Genomic DNA, 17835 nt, shown 5'->3' with positions numbered 1-17835 from the left:
ATCTCAATCCAATGCATTAGAAGTTACTCTGTATCTGGTTGAAAGCTGCTTAGCATTCATTTAACACCAAATACAAATTAGAAAATATTTTCTACACCCTACCATTGTCTTCCGACGCTTAATAATCTGCCCCAATAATTGCCTATATGGTATTTCATAATATTTTAGTTTGGCAGATTTCCTAGTTTCTTTATCTGTTGCAAATCAACCTTTTTAAAACCTTCATTCATCCTTAGTTTAAAGGGGCAGCAATTTCATGAAATAAATGTTTAGTAAAGCTCTTTTTTCGGACAGCAAAACAGGGTGCAAAGGCAGAGAAAAGAACCAGAAGAGCTGTGCTCCATTTTCTCCATGGGACCATCTGGCACTAAGTGCATGGCCATGCATTTTAACACAACTTGTACCTTTACTGTACTGTGTTTTGAAATAAACAAAATAACCTTGCTGAAGACTTTTTCATGTAGTCTAAAAAAGTCTAAATGAGAAATTGACTTTGTCATCCAGTTTAATATTATCTAATCATACTGTAGGGACATAGGAATTTCTAGACAAAAAAATGACCATGGTCTATGTAGTTCGCCTCCTACCATCCTAGTAGTCGCATGATACAACAATATGGAGTTGTTGATTAATCGTGGCAATGAATCTCCATCGATTAGTCTGTAACAGGCCTAGACATGAGATGAGAAAAAACCCCAGCAGTGGAAAACTTTGGGAACCATAGGTCCAAAGTCACCTGTTCTTCCCAAGTCTGTTACACTTACCAAATGTCATGTCACAAATTACTCATATGCTGCATCCCAAAGTATTATTTTCTGAAAGAAATCAATCTACTCTAACTATATTATGTACAATGGTCTTAAAAATATTGCTAGATATGTTTCTTGAATTAAAAACAGAAAAAAGCTGAAAATGCATAGCAGTGCAGTCAGCATGTGAAAGGAAAGGAAAGGTTAATGTTTCATTTGAAACAATTTAGCTAATTTCAGGTATTTATTTCTCCCTGTTTTTGTTAGGCTGAGGTGCCTGACTGTATGGAGCGACTGCAGCTGCGGAAGAGGCTAAGCTGTAAGAATTTTCATTGGTTTTTAACTAACATCTACCCAGAGCTCTATGTGCCTGAGGACAAACCAGGATATTCTGGGGAGGCAAGACAAAGGTTTTTGGTATTTTATCTAACTTTCTATTTGCTATTCTTACTATTGAAATAAATTAGTAGTGGCAAGTCTTCTAAATGATGAGTTTGAATTGGGGAAACCTGTCAACTATTTTCTTTAGTTCCTTTGCCAGTTATTATTATGTCTATTAAAGCCGTGTGTTAATGGAGACACGGAATGCAGGAGTTGGTTTAACAAGTCTTTACTAAATGGAGACAATCTGGAAACTGAAACTACAGAAGCCTGCCAGGGCCTTTTATACAGAGATGGTCACTGCTGGTACTGCAGTCTGAGACCAGTTATTCCCTTAAAGGGACATACACAACAATTCTTCCCCTTTTAGATAAACAGTACATAACATTCATTTAACAACTAAATAATAACTAATTACAATTACGGTTGCTAGATACATTAGTTGAAGTTAAGCAATTATAAGTTTAGTCTTTGAGGAGGCTTCCTGATTCTGTCTGGATAACGCCTCTTTGGGATATCAGGTTCTTCTGGCAAGGTTGAGTCGGGATCAATGTCGTTGTTTGGTTCGTCTGCTTCCAATATCACCGATTCTGCGGTAGATGCAATTGGTACTTCGGTTTCATCGCCAGGTGTATCAGATCGTGGTGTGGAGTTGAGGTTTTCCAGTGACTCTAGAATCTGGTCAGCATGGCGTCTTACAATGCTTTCTCCAACGTCCACGGTATACATTAGAGGTCCTTGCCGTGTACAGATCGTTCCTGGCTACCATTTCTCTGTGCGGTAGTCCCGGGCCAAAACTGGTTGACCTATCTTAAAACTCCTGGTCGGCCTTTCATTCATATTCTGAAACTGCCTGTTCTCCACATCTCTTCTGATGTTTGGCTTAACCAAATCCAAGCGGCATCGTAGTCTTCGATTGAAGAACATCATGGCTGGAGTTTGGTTGGTAACCGCATGTGTCGCATTCCGGTAGGCAAACAAGAAGTTATCCACCTTGTGCTGTAGGGGTATATCTTCATTACACATTGCCTTGATAGCCTTCTTGAATGTTTGAACGAACCTCTCGGCCAATCCATTAGTGGCTGGATGATATGGGGCGGATGTGTAATGCTTAACACCATTGTTCTTTAAGAACCTCCGGAACTCTTCAGACACAAACTGTGGCCCATTGTCAGAGCAAATCTATTCAGGCAGCCCATTCCTGGCGAATATGGTTCGTAAGACTGTGATCGTTTTTTCTGTGGTGGTTGAGGACATTTTTATTACCTCTGGCCACTTTGAATGTGCATCCACCGCAATTAAAAACATCGAGTCCATAAAGGGACCAGCAAAATCAATGTGCACCCTTTGCCATGGAGATGAGGGCCACTCCCATGGATGTAGAGGGGCTTGTGGTGGGGCGTTTTGGACGTTCTGGCATCCTGTACAGCTCTTGGTCATCTCTTCGATTTCTCTATCGATTCCCAGCCACCACACAAACGCTCTGGCTAAGTTCTTCATTTTTACCCCTCCCAGATGACCCTCATGAAGCTCATTGAGCACTCTATCCTTCAATTTGGGTGGAATTACTACTCTGGATCCACACATCAAGTTTCCTCTGCACACTGACAGCTGTTCTCTTCTCGGCGAGAATGCTGGCAGCAGTGGTTCGCCATGTGCTGGCCATCCCTTCACCGTTAAATCATAGACCTAGGAGAGTGTCGGGTCATTTCGTGTTTCCTTTTCTATGTTTGCATTCGTCACAGGGAGACATTCGACAATAGTCGGTGGAATAACTCCACTGGATCCACTGCCAGTTCTTCTTCCACCGTCGGCAACGGTAGGCGCGACAATCCATCAGCATTCCCATGCTGTTTAGTTCCTTTGTACTCGATGTCATATTGGTGTGCCCCTAGGAAAAGGGACCACTTCTGTAGCCGTTGTGCCGTCATTATCGGTACGCCCTTCTGAGGGTTGAAAATGGAGACGAGAGGTTGATGATCAGTTAGTAGAGTAAATTTCTGACCGTGCAGGTAGTGATTGAACTTCTTCACCCCCCACACCAGGCTGAGGGCCTCTCTGTCAATCTGGGCGTAGTTACGCTCGGCTGAAGTTAACGAGCGTGATGCAAAAGCTATCGGCCTCTCAGAACCATCAAGGAATTTATGTGACAGTACCGCCCCAATGCCGTAGGGAGACGCATCACACGCCAGTCTTATCGGTAGTGATGGGTTGTAGTGAGCCAATACTTCTCTTGAAGTGATTAGGTCCTTACTCTTCTGAAAGGCCCGCTTACATTCATTGCTCCATTTCCATGCTACTCCCATTCGTAGTAGGGCGTTCAGTGGATGCAGAATTGTGGACAAATTCGGCAAAAACTTATGGTAGTAATTCACCAATCCGAGGAATGACCTCAGTTGTGACACATTTTCAGGCGCTGGAGCCTTAACTACCGCTTCAATTTTGTCAGGGGACTTATGCAACCCCTCTTCATCAATCACGTGGCCACAATACGATATCTGTTTCTTAAAAAACTCGCACTTGGGGCAATTGGCTCGTAGCCCATGTTCACGTAGTCCAGTGAGCACCTGCTCTAGGTTGGCAAGGTGTTCACTGTCATCTTCACCTGTCACTAGGATGTCGTCCAAGTAACACTGAGTCCTCGGAATCCCTTGCAGGACTTGTTCCATCGCTCTTTGCCATATCGTCGGAGCTGATGCTACTCCGAATACCAGTCGATTATACCGGTAAAGAGCTTTGTGAGTGTTTATCGTGAGATACTTCCTAGAGGATTCTTCAACCTCCATCTGCAAATATGCTTGCGCTAGGTCAATTTTTGTAAAACGCTCCCCTCCGGATAGTGAGGCGAAGATATCTTCTATCCTTGGAAGAGGATATTGTACTGTGTGAAGGACTGGGTTCACTGTCACCTTGAAGTCCCCACAGATGCGAACCTTCCTTGGCTCCTCAGACTTATTGTTTAACGTTTTCTTCATGACAGGAACGATGGGTGTCGCCCACTCGCTCCAGTCTACCTTAGGTAACACGCCTGCATTCTCCAGATTCTCCAGCTCTGCCTCGACGGCTGGGCGAATTGCATATGGTACCGGTCTTGCTTTGAAAAACTTGGGAATTGCATTCTCCTCTATTTTTATCGAGGCGGTTATGCCTTTAAGAGTGCCCAGTTCTTGTTGAAATACCTCTTTGGCATCAGCTAAGATTGTTGACAATCGTCCAGGAGTGACGTCGTCATCCTTTTTACCAGCCACCGTCAGTGCCTGAATGGAGTGCCAGTCTAAACTTATCTTTCTGATCCATTCACGTCCCAATAACGGTGGTCCACCATCTTGCAGAATGCAAGTTCCGTATTTTCTTGCTGTTGTATTCGACAGGCACCCTTATTTTCCCTCTGGGTTATACTTTTTGCCCCGTATATGTCCTCAAGACAATGGATGTCTCTCTCAAGGGTATGTGTGAGAATAGCCGCTCGTAGTCTCGTCGATTCATGACGGTTAGAGCTGATCCTGTATCCAATTCCATTTTGACTTGAGACCCTGCTATCGTGAGGGTGACCCAAATGGTTCGGTGATCCTCTTTTGCGATTACGTTGTGAAGTTTGAGACAGCTTAGTCTCTTGTTCCCGGATTCACTATCGCTCATCTGGTCTTCGGAACTACTGTCCGTCATCTTTTGTACTTTCCTGTACGGTTCCTTAGTAGCCTTTTTATTATCGTTGGTCTTCTTCTCAGACCTGCAAACTCGTGCAATGTGTCCCATCTTTCCGCATTGCCTGCATATTTTGTCCTTGGACCAGCAGTCCTTCTGGTCATGGTTTGTTCTGCCGCAGCGATAACATTTTGCAAATCCCCGTGTCATTTCGTGGGTGCCATATTCCTGTGGCTTTTGTTGTATTTCCGCAGCTCCCCTTGCTGCTGCTTCGTACGATACTGCCACGCTGAAAGCCTTATCTAGCGTCAGCTCTTTCTCTGAGAGTAACCTCTTCTAGGTTCCTTCACTCAGGAGTCCACAGACAAATTTGTCCCGTAAGGTATCTGCCAGTCCTGCTCCGAACTGGCAGTGCTTTGATAGCTTGCGTAGTTCCGTAAGGTAATCAGCATTGCTCTCATTTTTATGCTGATTTCTCCTGTGGAATTTAAATCTTTCTGCTATCAGATTTAGGTGTTCCTGTAGGATAGCAACAATTTCGTTAAAACTCTTTGCCTTCGGTTTGGCTGGAGTAATCAGGTCCCGCAATAGGCCGTACGTTCTTGCGCCCATTAAATTTAGCAATACCGATGCCTTTTTCCCCTCGGCTATTTCGTTTGCCTCGCAATATACCTCGACTCTTTCCACATACGTGGTCCAGTCTTCTATTGCATTATCGAAGGCAGTGATATCGCCAGTCTTTGGCATCTTGAAAATCTAAGATGGCGTCTCCCGCGCTTTTCCTTCGTCCCCGATGGATCAAAATGGCGCCTCCCGCGCTTTTCCTTCTTCCCCGCCAAGTTAAGGTGGCGCCTCCCGTGCTTTCCCGCCACTGCCGCTGCTGTCAACGCCGCTCTCTGCGGTATTTTTATTTTTAACCGTTCCCGTCGTGGAGCGGACCCTCTGGGACACTTCCCTCCCTCTTCTTAGGTCCGAACGCTGCACGGCTGCGAAGCACCGGCCGCGCCCTGTGTGCTCCACCCTCTCTCTCTCTCTTTGCTTCCCGACTCGCTGCCTAGCCCCGTTGCAGAGCCACCCGATCGAGCTCTAGCCCGCCGCAGCCCAGGAAGGATCAGTGCACTACCTGCCACCAGCCCGATTAGCTGGGAAACCACAGACTGGGGAACCAAGCCTGGCTCTTGACAGTCTCCCCTGCAAGTTTTCAATCCGATGATTTGGAGGGCGGTTGCCCATGGTCGATGCCCGTTTCTCGAGTTCCTTTGGATTATTTTTTTTTTTTCTTTTCTGGCTTCGACCTTCAATAACGTCGTCTGAGGTGCTGCTGAGTTGCAGGTAAGTTCGTTTCTTACTCGTCGCCAGTATTAAATCCGTGTGTTAATGGAGACACGGAATGCAGGAGTTGGTTTAACAAGTCTTTACTGAATGGAGACAATCTGGAAACTGAAACTACAGAAGCCTGCCAGGGCCTTTTATACAGGGATGGTCACTGCCGGTACTGCAGTCTGAGACCAGTTATTCCCTTAAAGGGACATACACAACAATGTTCGTGTGTAATTAAGACACGGACTGCAGGAGTGGGTTACAACAGGTCTTTACTGAGTGGAGAAAAACTGGAACTAACTATGCAAAGTTACTACACAGGCTTATATACAGGGGTGGTCACGGCTGGTACTGCAGTATACAGGGGCTGCAGAATATAGTTCCTTCTGCAAAGGACATACATTCAATTCCTCCCCTTTTAGCTAAACAGCACATAACATTCGATTAATAATTAAATAACATATTTACAATTACAGTTGTCATATACATTAGCTGAAGTTAAGCAATTATAAGTTCAGTCTTTGAGGAGGCTTCCTGATTCTGTCTGGATAACGCCTCTTTGGGGTATCAGGTTCTTCTGGCAGAGTTGATTCGGAATCAACGTCGTTGTTGGGTTCGTCTGCTTCCAATATTCCCGATTCTGAGGTAGATGCAATTGGTACTTCGGTTTCATCACCAGGTGTATCGGATCGTGGTGTGGAGTTGAGGTTTTCCAGTGACTCTAGAATCTGGTCAGCATGGCGTCTTACAATGTTCTCTCCAACGTCCACAGTATACATTCGTGGTCCTTGCCGTGTACAGATTGTTCCTGGCTACCATTTCTCTGTGCGGTAGTCCCGGGCCAAAACTGGTTGACCTATCTTAAAACTCCTGGTCGGCCTTTCATTCATATTCTGAAACTGCCTGTTCTCCACATCTCTTCTGATGTTTGGCTTAACCAAATCCAAGCGGCATCGTAGTCTTCGATTGAAGAACATCATGGCTGGAGTTTGGTTGGTAACCGCATGTGTCGCATTCCGGTAGGCAAACAAGAAGTTATCCACCTTGTGTTGTAGGGGTATGTCTTCATTACACATTGCCTTGATAGCCTTCTTGAATGTTTGAACGAACCTCTCAGCCAATCCATTGGTGGCTGGATGATATGGGGCGGATGTGTAATGCTTAACACCATTGTTCTTTAAGAACCTCCGGAACTCTTCAGACACAAACTGCGGTACATTGTCGGAGCAAATCTGTTCAGGCAGCCCATTTCTGGCGAATATGGTTCGTAAGACTGTGATAGTTTTTTCTGTGCTGGTTGAGGACATTTTTATTACCTTTGGCCACTTTGTGCATCCATCGCAATTAAAAACATCGAGTCCATAAATGGACCAGCAAAATCAATGTGCACCCTTTGCCATGGAGATGAGGGCCACTCCCATGGATGTAGAGGGGCTTGTGGTGGGGCGTTTTGGACCTTCTGGCATCCTGTACAGCTCTTGGTCATCTCTTCGATTTCTCTATTGATTCCCGGCCACCACACAAATGCTCTGGCTAAGTTCTTCATTTTTACCCCTCCCAGATGACCCTCATGAAGCTCATTGAGCACTCTATCCTTCAATTTGGGTGGAATTACTACTCTGGATCCACACATCAAGGTTCCTCTGCACACTGACAGCTGTTCTCTTCTCGGCGAGAATGCTGGCAACAGTGGTTCGCCATGTGCTGGCCATCCCTTCACCATTAAATCATAGACCCAGGAGAGTGTCGGGTCATTTCGTGTTTCCTTTTCTATGTTTGCATTCGTCACAGGTAGACATTCGACTATGGTCGAGTGGAATATCTCCACTGGATCCACTGCAGGTGCTTCTTCCACCGTCGGCAACGGTAGGCGCGACAATCCATCAGCATTCCCATGCTGTTTAGTTCCTTTGTACTCGATGTCATAATGGTGTGCCCCTAGGAAAAGGGACCACCTCTGCAGCCGTTGTGCTGTCATTATCGGGACGCCCTTCTGAGGGTTGAAAATGGAGACAAGAGGTTGATGATCAGTTAGTAGAGTAAATTTCTGACCATGCAGGTAGTGATTGAACTTCTTCACCCCCCACACCAGGCTGAGGGCCTCTCTGTCAATTTGGGCGTAGTTACGCTCGGCTGAAGTTAACGAGCGTGACGCAAAAGCTATCGGCCTCTCTGAACCATCAAGGAATTTATGTGACAGTACCGCTCCAATGCCGTAGGGAGGCGCATCACACGCCAGTCTTATCGGTAGTGATGGGTTGTAGTGAGCCAATACTTCTCTTGAAGTGATTAGGTCTTTACTCTTCTGAAAGGCCCGCTTACATTCATCGCTCCATTTCCATGCTACTCCAGTTTGTAGTAGGGCGTTCAGTGGGTGCAGAATTGTGGACAAATTCGGCAAAAACTTATGGTAGTAATTCACCAATCCGAGGAATGACCTCAGTTGCGACACATTTTCAGGTGCTGGAGCCTTAACTACCGCTTCAATTTTGTCAGGGGACTTATGTAACCCCTCTTCATCAATCACGTGGCCACAATACGATATCTGTTTCTTAAAAAACTCGCACTTGGGGCAATTGGTTCGTAGCCCATGTTCTCTTAGTCTAGTGAGCACCTGCTCTAGGTTGGCAAGGTGTTCACTGTCATCTTCACCTGTCACTAGGATGTCGTCCAAGTAACACTGAGTCCCCGGAATCCCTTGCAGGACTTGTTCCATCGCTCTTTGCCATATCGCCGGAGCTGATGCTACTCCAAATACCAGTCGATTATACTGGTAAAGACCTTTGTGAGTGTTTATCATGAGATACTTCCTAGAGGATTCTTCAACCTCCATCTGCAAATATGCTTGTGCTAGGTCAATTTTTGTAAAACGCTTCCCTCCAGATAGTGAGGCGAAAATATCTTCTATCGTCAGGAGAGGATATTGTGCTGTGTGAAGGACTGGGTTCACCGTCACCTTGAAGTCCCCACAGATGCGAACCTTCCTTGGCTCCTCAGACTTATTGTTTAATGTCCGTGTGTAATTGAGACACGGACTGCAGGAGTGGGTTACAACAGGTCTTTACTGAGTGGAGACAAACTGGAACTAACTATGCAAAGTTACTACACAGGCTTATATACAGGGCTGGTCACTACTGGTACTGCAGTATACAGGGGCTGCAGAATATAGTTCCTTCTGCAAAGTACATACACTACAGTTATAAACAGAGAGAAAGTTTTTTTTGCCTAGAACAGGCAGTTTTTAATAATAACAATACAAACAAAATACTACAAGTGCTGGAAATCTGAAATAAAATACTTGTTGCATATAAATAAAGAAGTTTTTAATAACAGTTTGTTATAATAAGCTTCATTGAACCTTGTTTATTTTCTTTCGAATGCATCTTCAATGTCACAATCCGTGGAAGAAAACTGATTGCATTCTAAATTTAATGTGCAGTTATTTTATAAGAAAAAATATTAAACGTACTGACTGTAATTAATTGTTTTCTCTAAATTGACTGCAACTCTTAGTTGTCCTATTTTAAACATAGAACAAAATGTACTGAGCAGCAGAAATGAAGCAAGAATACTGACTATAAATGTCCTCATTCTATGCACTTCCTTTCTGCTTCCAGCTCTACAACATTGGCACAGGCTATTGTGCAGATTATGAGACCAAATGGAGCACAGGTGGATACCCTGTTGCACTTGCTCCATGCAGTGGCAATGGGAATCAGGTAATGTCTGAAGTACATCATGTTCCATGTATGTTTCACTGCTAAATATTTGTTGCATATAAAATATGCTATTGCTTTGTATGAAAAATTAACAGATGTGTTGCTGTCATGGCTTAAAACATTGCGTCAAATTATCCTGTCTATGTATAGTTGAATAATTATTTTAATAGCGACCATGCTTTGGTGCAATTAGCATAAACTTGGCTTATTCCACAGTCGATTATACACAGTTCTAATGCATCACTACACAATGCAGTAATGTTAACAAACCTATTCTTATTCTTTTTTCACACAGCACTTTGAATATAACAGTGTAAGAGAAATCCGGTTTGGTGCCATTGTGCAATTTTGCATTGATGTTAGAAATGAACAGGTCATATTGCAGGACTGTACCAGAGAGAACAGGATGGAATCACAACAGCAATGGGATGTACAGAAGGTATGTCATGCTCCAACAATTAACTTGACATATAGGAATGACTATTTGTACTATGTGTAAGTATACTCTACTCCTCTGAATCTAAACTTACTTAATTCAAATCATAGAATCATAGAATGATACAGCACGGAAGGCCATTCGGCCCATTGTGTCTGTGCCGGTAGAGCTACCCAATTACTCCCACTCCCCTGCTCTTTTCCCATAGCCCTGTAAATATTTTCCCTTCAGGTATTTATCCAAGTTTGAATATTATTATTGAATCTGCTTCCACCATCCTTTCAGGCAGTGCATTCCAGGTCACAGCATCTCGCAGTGTAAAAAAAGTTTCCTCATTTCGCCCCTGGTTCTTTTGCCAATCACCTTAAATCTGTGTCCTCTGGTTACCGACCCTTCTGCCAGTGGAAACAGTTTCACCTTATTTACTCGAACAAAACCATTCATAATTTTGAACACCTCTATCAAATCTCCTCTTAACCTTCTTTGCTCTAAAGAGAACAACCCCAGTTTCTTTAGTCTCTCACATAACTGAAGTTCCTCATCCCTGGTACTGTTCTAGGAAATCTCTTCTGTACCCTCTCTAAGGCCTTGGCATCCTTCCTAAAGTGTGGTACCCAGAATTGAACACAGTATTCCAGCTGAGACTGAACCAGTGTTTTATAAAGATTTAGCATAACTTCCTTGCTTTTGTACTCTATGGGCTGGATCTAGTGAATGGAGACGAGTTGGAGGTGGGACTGCTGCTAGTCAGGTCTCAGTCCCACCTCCATCATCTTCTGGCCAACCAGCGGGATTTTCCCCTGATTGACCTTGTTAAGCCCGCCCTGCGGGCTCAGCAGGCCAATTAGGGGGAAGTCACTGACAGAGCACATCAACGTCTGACATGCCATCTGTCAAGATTTCTTGAAAGAAGAAATGTCAGCATTTGACAGCTCTGTGAAGCTGTCAAACACTGACATTCTGTGTAGTTTGATGAGCCCTTGTGTTCAGGACTCAGCAAACCTTTCTACTTTGTAGATTTCAGATGACTGTTGGTTCGGAGGATCCAACAGCCAGTCTGTGAAATCTACAAGGAAGATGTCAGGACTCCCGATCCAGAGCAGATGAAGGCTGTAGGCAGAAACAAAGGTAAGTGAACATTTTTTAACACTTTACACTCACTTTACATACTTACTTCTCCACACTTGCGCCCATCACTCACCTCTACATCTCACTTTCAGACCCCTCCGACCCCCGCAGACCTCCTTCACGTCTCCTCCAACCCGGCGGGGTTCTCAGAGGTCGGGAAGTCTGCAGTTGAAAAGGTAAAATGGGATTAATCCTTTTTTCTGCCTGTTAACTATCTGTTAACAGGCAGTTAAAAGGATTTAATCCCTTTCCCGCCACGAGGAGATGGGACCCGGGTCAGGACAGCTTCCCGCCTCCTGGCAAAAGGGCACAGAGGCGGGATGGGGGCGGGTTTGCCAGCCACCCCCACTTTCTGCAACTTTACCGGCAGACCCGCTTCCTTGAGGCTGGCAAAATCCAGCCCTATGCCTCTATTAATAAAGCCAAGGTTCCCATATGCTTTTTTAACAGCCTTCTCAACTTGTCCTGCCACCTTCAAAGATTTGTGTACATACACCCCTAGGTCTCTCTGTTCCTGCACCCCCTCTACAATTGTGCTATTTAATTCAGATTGTCTCTCCTCATTCTTTCTACCAAAATGTATCCCTTCACACTTCTCTGTGTCTGCCCATTTCACTAGTCTATGTCCACCTGAAGTCTGTTACTATCCTCCTCATTGTTTACTACATTTCTGAGTTTCATGTCAACTGTAAACTTTTAAATTATGTCCTGTATACCCAAGTCCAGGTCGTTAATATATATCAAAAAGAGCAGTGGTCCTAATACCTTTCTTTCTCTTTTCTTTCTTAGGCAGTCCCTCGGAACCGAGGATGACTTGCTTCCACATTAAAAAATGAGTTCTCAAGTGACTGATGAGTCCAAAGCGGGACCTGCAGTCTCTGTCACAGGTGGGGCAGACAGTGGTTGAAGGGGCAGGTGGGTGGGGTGCTTGGGTTGACGTGCGCTCCTTGCGCTGCCTGCACTTGGCTTCTGCTTGCTCCCGGCAAAGAGACTCAAGGTGTTTGGCGCCTTCCCGGATGCTTCTCCTCCACTTTGTGCGGTCTTGGGCCAGGGATACAGACCCCTGGGGAACCAACAACCATTCACCACTGCTCTCTGCTTTCTGTCCATTAGCCAATTTTGTATCCATGCTGCCACTGACCCTTTAATCCCATGGTCTTGAATTTTGCTAACAAGTCTATTGTATGGTACTTTGTCAAAAGCCTGTTGAAAATCCATTTACACAACATCAACCGCACTGCCCTCATCAACTCTCTCTGTTACTTCATCAAAGAACTCAATTACGCTAGTCAAACACAATTTGCCGTTAATAAAACCGTGCTGACTCATTTATTAGCCCATGCTTTTCCAAATGCCAAATAATTTATTCCAGATTATTGTCTCTAAAAGTTTCCCCATCACCGACGTTCAGCTGACTGCCCTGTATTTGCCAAGTTAAGAACATAAGAAATAGGACCAGTAATAGGCCATACGGCCCTTCAATAAGATCGTGACTGAACTTCTACCTCAACTTCACTTTCCCACCCTATCCCCATATTCCTTGATTCCCTTAGTGCCCAAAAATCTTTCGATCTGTCTTCAACATACTCCTCGACTGAGCATCCACAGCCTTCTGGGATAGAGAATTCCAAAGATTCACAACCCTCATCTAGTTCTAAATGACCGAACCCTTATCCTGAGACTATAGGGGAGAAATTTGGGTCATTTGCGCCTCCCGTTAGCGCCCCCTGAAGGCGCAAATGACTTTGTGACCGGGCGCGGTGCCGCTAACGATTGCCGCCATATTTGGCGGTAGTTTAGCGGCGGCACTACAGCATTGCGCCCCGATCTCCTGCGCCCGGAGATCATGACATCATCTCCGGGCGCATCACCCCATTAGCGCCCCAGACCCTAAATTGGGTATCGTCCCCTGAAACTACGCCAGGCGATGACAGCAACAGCTTCAGGGGATGCATACCGGGCGGCCGGCCGCTACCAAGGCGAAATTCAAAGGGGAGGTGGCTGGCTGCTGTGAAAAAAAGGTGCCGTTTTCATTGCCGCTCTGGTTGCGGTATGTTGGCAGGTTCATGCCACGATCGCTCAGCCCAGCACTCGGCTGATCACGCGGCACCCCCACTCCCCGCTGGTCCAGGTAGGTAGCTTCTTCTTTGGCAGAGTATGCAGCTTGGGCCCTTCCCTTTAATTGAGGGAAGAGCCCCTCGTACGCGGCAGCTCTACGCGGCTCAGTGCGTAGCGCTGCTGATCCATGCAACCCGCTCCTGCCCCAGGAAGGAAGAGGAACACTTGATTTAGCGCTCCACTTCCTTCTGGGGGTGGTAACCCGAATTTAGTGAGTGGGGCACAACTTCCGCGCCTGGTGCAAAATGTCCCGCCTTCCGGATGTTACTGCCCCCAAATGGGGCGATATGCAACTTCTCCCCCTATGAGCCCTAGTTCTAGACTCTCCAGCCAGTGGAAACAGCCTCTCAGCATCTACCCTCTAAGAATTTTATACATTTCAATGAGATCACCTCTCATTCTTCTAAACTCCATAGAATATAGGCCCATTCTACTCAATCACCCCTCATAGGACAACCCTCTCATCCCAGGAATCAGTCTAGTGAACCTTTTGCATCCCTTCTAAGGCAAGAATATCCTTCCTGAGGTAAGGAGTCCAAAACTGAACACAGTACTCCACGTGTGGTCTCATCAAAGCCCTATATAATTGCAACAAGACTTCCTTACTCTTATACTACAACTCCCTTGCAATAAAGGCGAACATACCATTTATCTTCCTAATTGCCTGCTGTACCTGCATGTTAACATTCTGTGATTCATGTACAAGTACACCCAAATCCCTTTGAATACCAACATATACTAGTCTCTCACCTTTTAAAAAATATTCTGCTTTTCTATTCTTCCTACTAAAGTGGATAATTTCACACTTCCCTACATTATACTCCATCTGCCACCTTCTTGCCCAATCACAATCACGGTCTATGGCCTAGAAATTCCCTACCTTACCCCCGACCGTTAGCGCCATATTTCAGCAAAAAATTGCGGCCGCTTCGCTTCTGCCCGCTTCCGGCGTGGGACACGGTGGCCGCCATTTTGGTGAAGTTCATCACCCTTGTGCATTCCCTTAGTGACTCTCTTGCATGTGCCTTTGTTTATCTTAGTGATGTCACGCAGTGCTTCCCTAGTGACTGCAGCATGGCTGGTGGAAGGCTGCTTACTTTCAGTGGGGGACACTGTTCAGTGCCAATTGCAGTGCCATTCTCAACTCCTCAGATAATGAAGTCATCCATGCCCGCATGCAACAAAACCTGGATGACATCCAGGCTTGGGCTGATAAGTGGCAGATAACATTCACGCCACACAAGTGTCAGGCAATGACTATCTCCAACAAGCGAGAGTCTAACCACCTCCCCTTGACTTTCAATGGCATTACCATCGCTGAATTCCCCACCACCAACATCCTGGGGGTCACCATTAACCAGAAACTTAACTAGACCAGCCACATATATACTGTGGCAACAACAGCAGGTCAGAGGCTGGGTATTCTATGGCAAGTGTCTCACCTCCTGACTCCTCAAAGCCTTTCCACCATCTACAAGGCAAAAGTAATTAGTGTGATGGAACACTCTCCACTTGCTTGGATGAGTGCAGCTCCAACAGCACTCAAGAAGCTCGACACCATCCAGGACAAAGCAGCCTGCTTGATTGGCACCCCATCCACCACCTTAAACATTCACTCCCTCCACCACCAGCGTACCATGGCTGCAGTGTGTACCATCTACAAGATGCACTGCAGCAACTCATCAAGGCTTCTTCGGCAGCACCTCCCAAACCCGCGACCTCTACCACCTAGAAGGACAAGGGCAGCAGGCGCATGGGAACACCACCCCCTCCAAGTTCCCCGCCAAGTCATATATCATCCTGGCTTAGAAGCATATCGCCGTTCCTTCATTGTCGCTGGGTCAAAATCCTGGCACTCCCTCCCTAACAGTACTGTGGGAGTACCTTCACCACACGGACTGCAGCAGTTCAAGAAGATAGCTCACCACCACCTTCTCAAGGGCAATTAGGGATGGGCAATAAATGCTGACCTTGCCAGCGACGCCCAGATCCCATGAACAAATTTGTAAAAACACTGCAAATGGCCTTGCAGGTCAACCTCGAGGAGCTGGTGGCTGGGAGTGTGAAATCGAGTGACGGGTTTCTTCTTCTTCTTCACTCTCCTCTCCCTCTTCTTGGTCAACCACTGGCTGGGCAGGCTGGATTTCTTGGGTGTATGAAATGAGGAAGGCACAAGGGTAGGGTTGTGATGAGGGGAGGCAAGGAAAGTGATATACCTATTGTGGTAAACCTTTAGTCACCTTCGTAACTCTTCGCCTTTTATTGGAGGAATTGATAGGTATATCAATTTTATTGACTAAATTTAATGATGTCCGACAACGAGTCACAACCGGCGGAGGAGCCACCAGCGCAGCTCCCAGGAGCACAGCCACACCAGCCAGCTTGGCTGCGAGCCCTCAGACCGCCGTACCTGGACCTGAACCCACGAGCAGCAAACTCAGCCGCAGACTTTAAACACTGGCTGGTCTGCTTCGAATCATACCTGAGAGAATCCAGCGTCCCTCAGGCATCCAAACTAAGTGTCCTGCAGGCGCAACTGAGCCCGAGAGTATACACTCTCATCGAGGACATGACTACCTACGAGACCGCCATCAACCTGCTGAAACAGAAGTACCGGACCCCGGTAAACTACATGTACGCTAGGCACCTCCTAAGATCACGGCCGCAACAGCCAGGAGAATCAGTAGCCGAATTCTCACAGGCGCTATATGCACTCGCCAGGAACTGTGACTTTAAATCGGTGTCGGCAGCCGAAAATACTGAAGATAATATCCGCGACGCATTCCTGAAAGGCCTACGGTCCGAGTACTCACGGCAAAGACTGCTGGAAGCTAAAGACCTCAGCATGGAAAAAGCTGAAGCCCTCGCTATCTCCCTGGAAGTGGCCCACCAAGATCAGGAAGCATTCACCAGGTACTGCTCGCGACCCTGGGACTCGGGCCCGACCCCTACCACAGCACCCTTCCCAGCGCCGCCCCCGGGACCTACCTCTGCGTCGGCGTCCCGGACCCGACCGGCCCCGCCACCCCCGGCACCGGCCCCGACATCGGGCATCCGCGATCGGGCCGCCGGCTGTTTTTTTTGTGGCCAGGAGAAGCACCCGAGGTCGCGCTGCCCAGCCAAGAACTCCACATGCAGAACCTGCCTGAAGAAAGGCCACTTCTCCAAGGCCTGCAGGAGCGGATCCTCAGAGGCCAGCAGTGCCGCATGCGAACTATGGGGGCGGCCATCTTCGTTTAGGGCAACTGAGGCCAGCATCCCCACACATGAGTCATGGGGGTGGCCATCTTTGTTTAGGGCAACTGAGGCCAGCATCCCCACACATGAGTCATGGGGGCGGCCATCTTTGATTAAGGCAACCGACCCCAATAGTGCCTCATGTGAGCTACGGGGGCAGCCATCTTCTCCGTCATTTTGCCCTACCTCGTGGGAGACGCCATTTTACTCACCACGCCCGACCGCCTCGCCCGCAGATGACAACGACTCGCTCAGCTACACACTAGCTTCCGTCACCCTGGACCAAGCCCGCCCGCACCATCTGTCCAAGTCAATGATGGACATCAAAGTGAACGGCCACACCACGACCTGCCTGTTCGACAGCGGAAGCACGGAGAGCTTCATCCACCCAGACACGGTGAGCCACTACTCCCTCTCTGTCCTACCAACGCGCAGCCGAATCTCGATGGCATCGAGGTCCCACGCCACGGACATCAGCGGCTACTGTGTCGTGACCCTGTCGGTTAAGGGCACGGAGTATAAAAACTTTAAACTCCTCGTCCTCCCCCATCTCTGCGCTGCCGTCCTACTAGGGCTGGACTTCCAATCCCACCTCCAAAGCGTAACCCTAGCATACGGTGGACCCCTCCCCCCACTCACAGTCAACAACCAGCAAACGTTAAACCGCCCACCGCGTAACACCTGCAGCCTCTCCACCCTCAAGGTCCCGCCACCCTCTCTGTTTGCTAACCTTACCCCTGACTGCAAACCCGTCGCTACCAAGAGCAGGCGGTATAGCGCCGGGGACAGAGCCTTCATTAGCTCTGAGGTGCGGCGCCTCCTGAAAGAGGGCATTATCGAGGGGAGCAGCAGCCCCTGGCGTGCCCAGGTCGTAGTCGTAAAGACCGGCGATAAAAACCGCCTGGTCATCGACTACAGCCAGACCATAAACAGATATACCCAGCTGGACGCATACCCCCTCCCCCGCATATCTGACATGGTCAATCAGATTGCACAGTATAAAGTATTCTCGACCATCGACCTGAAGTCGGCCTACCACCAACTCCCTATCCACCCTGAGGACCGCCAGTATACCGCCTTCGAGGCGAATGGGCGCCTATAC

The 17835-nt window shown here is 47.2% G+C and overlaps 1 protein-coding gene across 2 annotated transcripts in view; it reads left to right on the top strand.

Annotated features, from left to right (window-relative positions):
* The window catches only part of LOC147117228 (polypeptide N-acetylgalactosaminyltransferase 15-like), a 149270-nt gene that overhangs the window by 123444 nt on the left and 7991 nt on the right, over positions 1 to 17835 (top strand). Inside the window, exons 7-9 of one of the 2 annotated variants that reach the window (XM_085988028.1) lie at positions 1017 to 1166; positions 9713 to 9814; positions 10110 to 10253. In XM_085988028.1, coding sequence (XP_085844154.1) covers positions 1017 to 1166; positions 9713 to 9814; positions 10110 to 10253 — 396 coding nt within the window. Of the gene's footprint in view, positions 1 to 1016; positions 1167 to 9712; positions 9815 to 10109; positions 10254 to 17835 lie in introns of those variants that run through there. The other variant, XM_085988029.1, reaches the window with a different exon arrangement.

This window comes from Somniosus microcephalus, chromosome 5 (assembly GCF_052327205.1).
Source record: "Somniosus microcephalus isolate GS21.2 chromosome 5, FLI_Smic_1.0, whole genome shotgun sequence".
In the NCBI taxonomy this organism is placed as follows: domain Eukaryota; kingdom Metazoa; phylum Chordata; class Chondrichthyes; order Squaliformes; family Somniosidae; genus Somniosus; species Somniosus microcephalus.
Note: the sequence above shows the minus strand (reverse complement) of the source record. Positions and strands in the feature narration are given on the sequence as shown.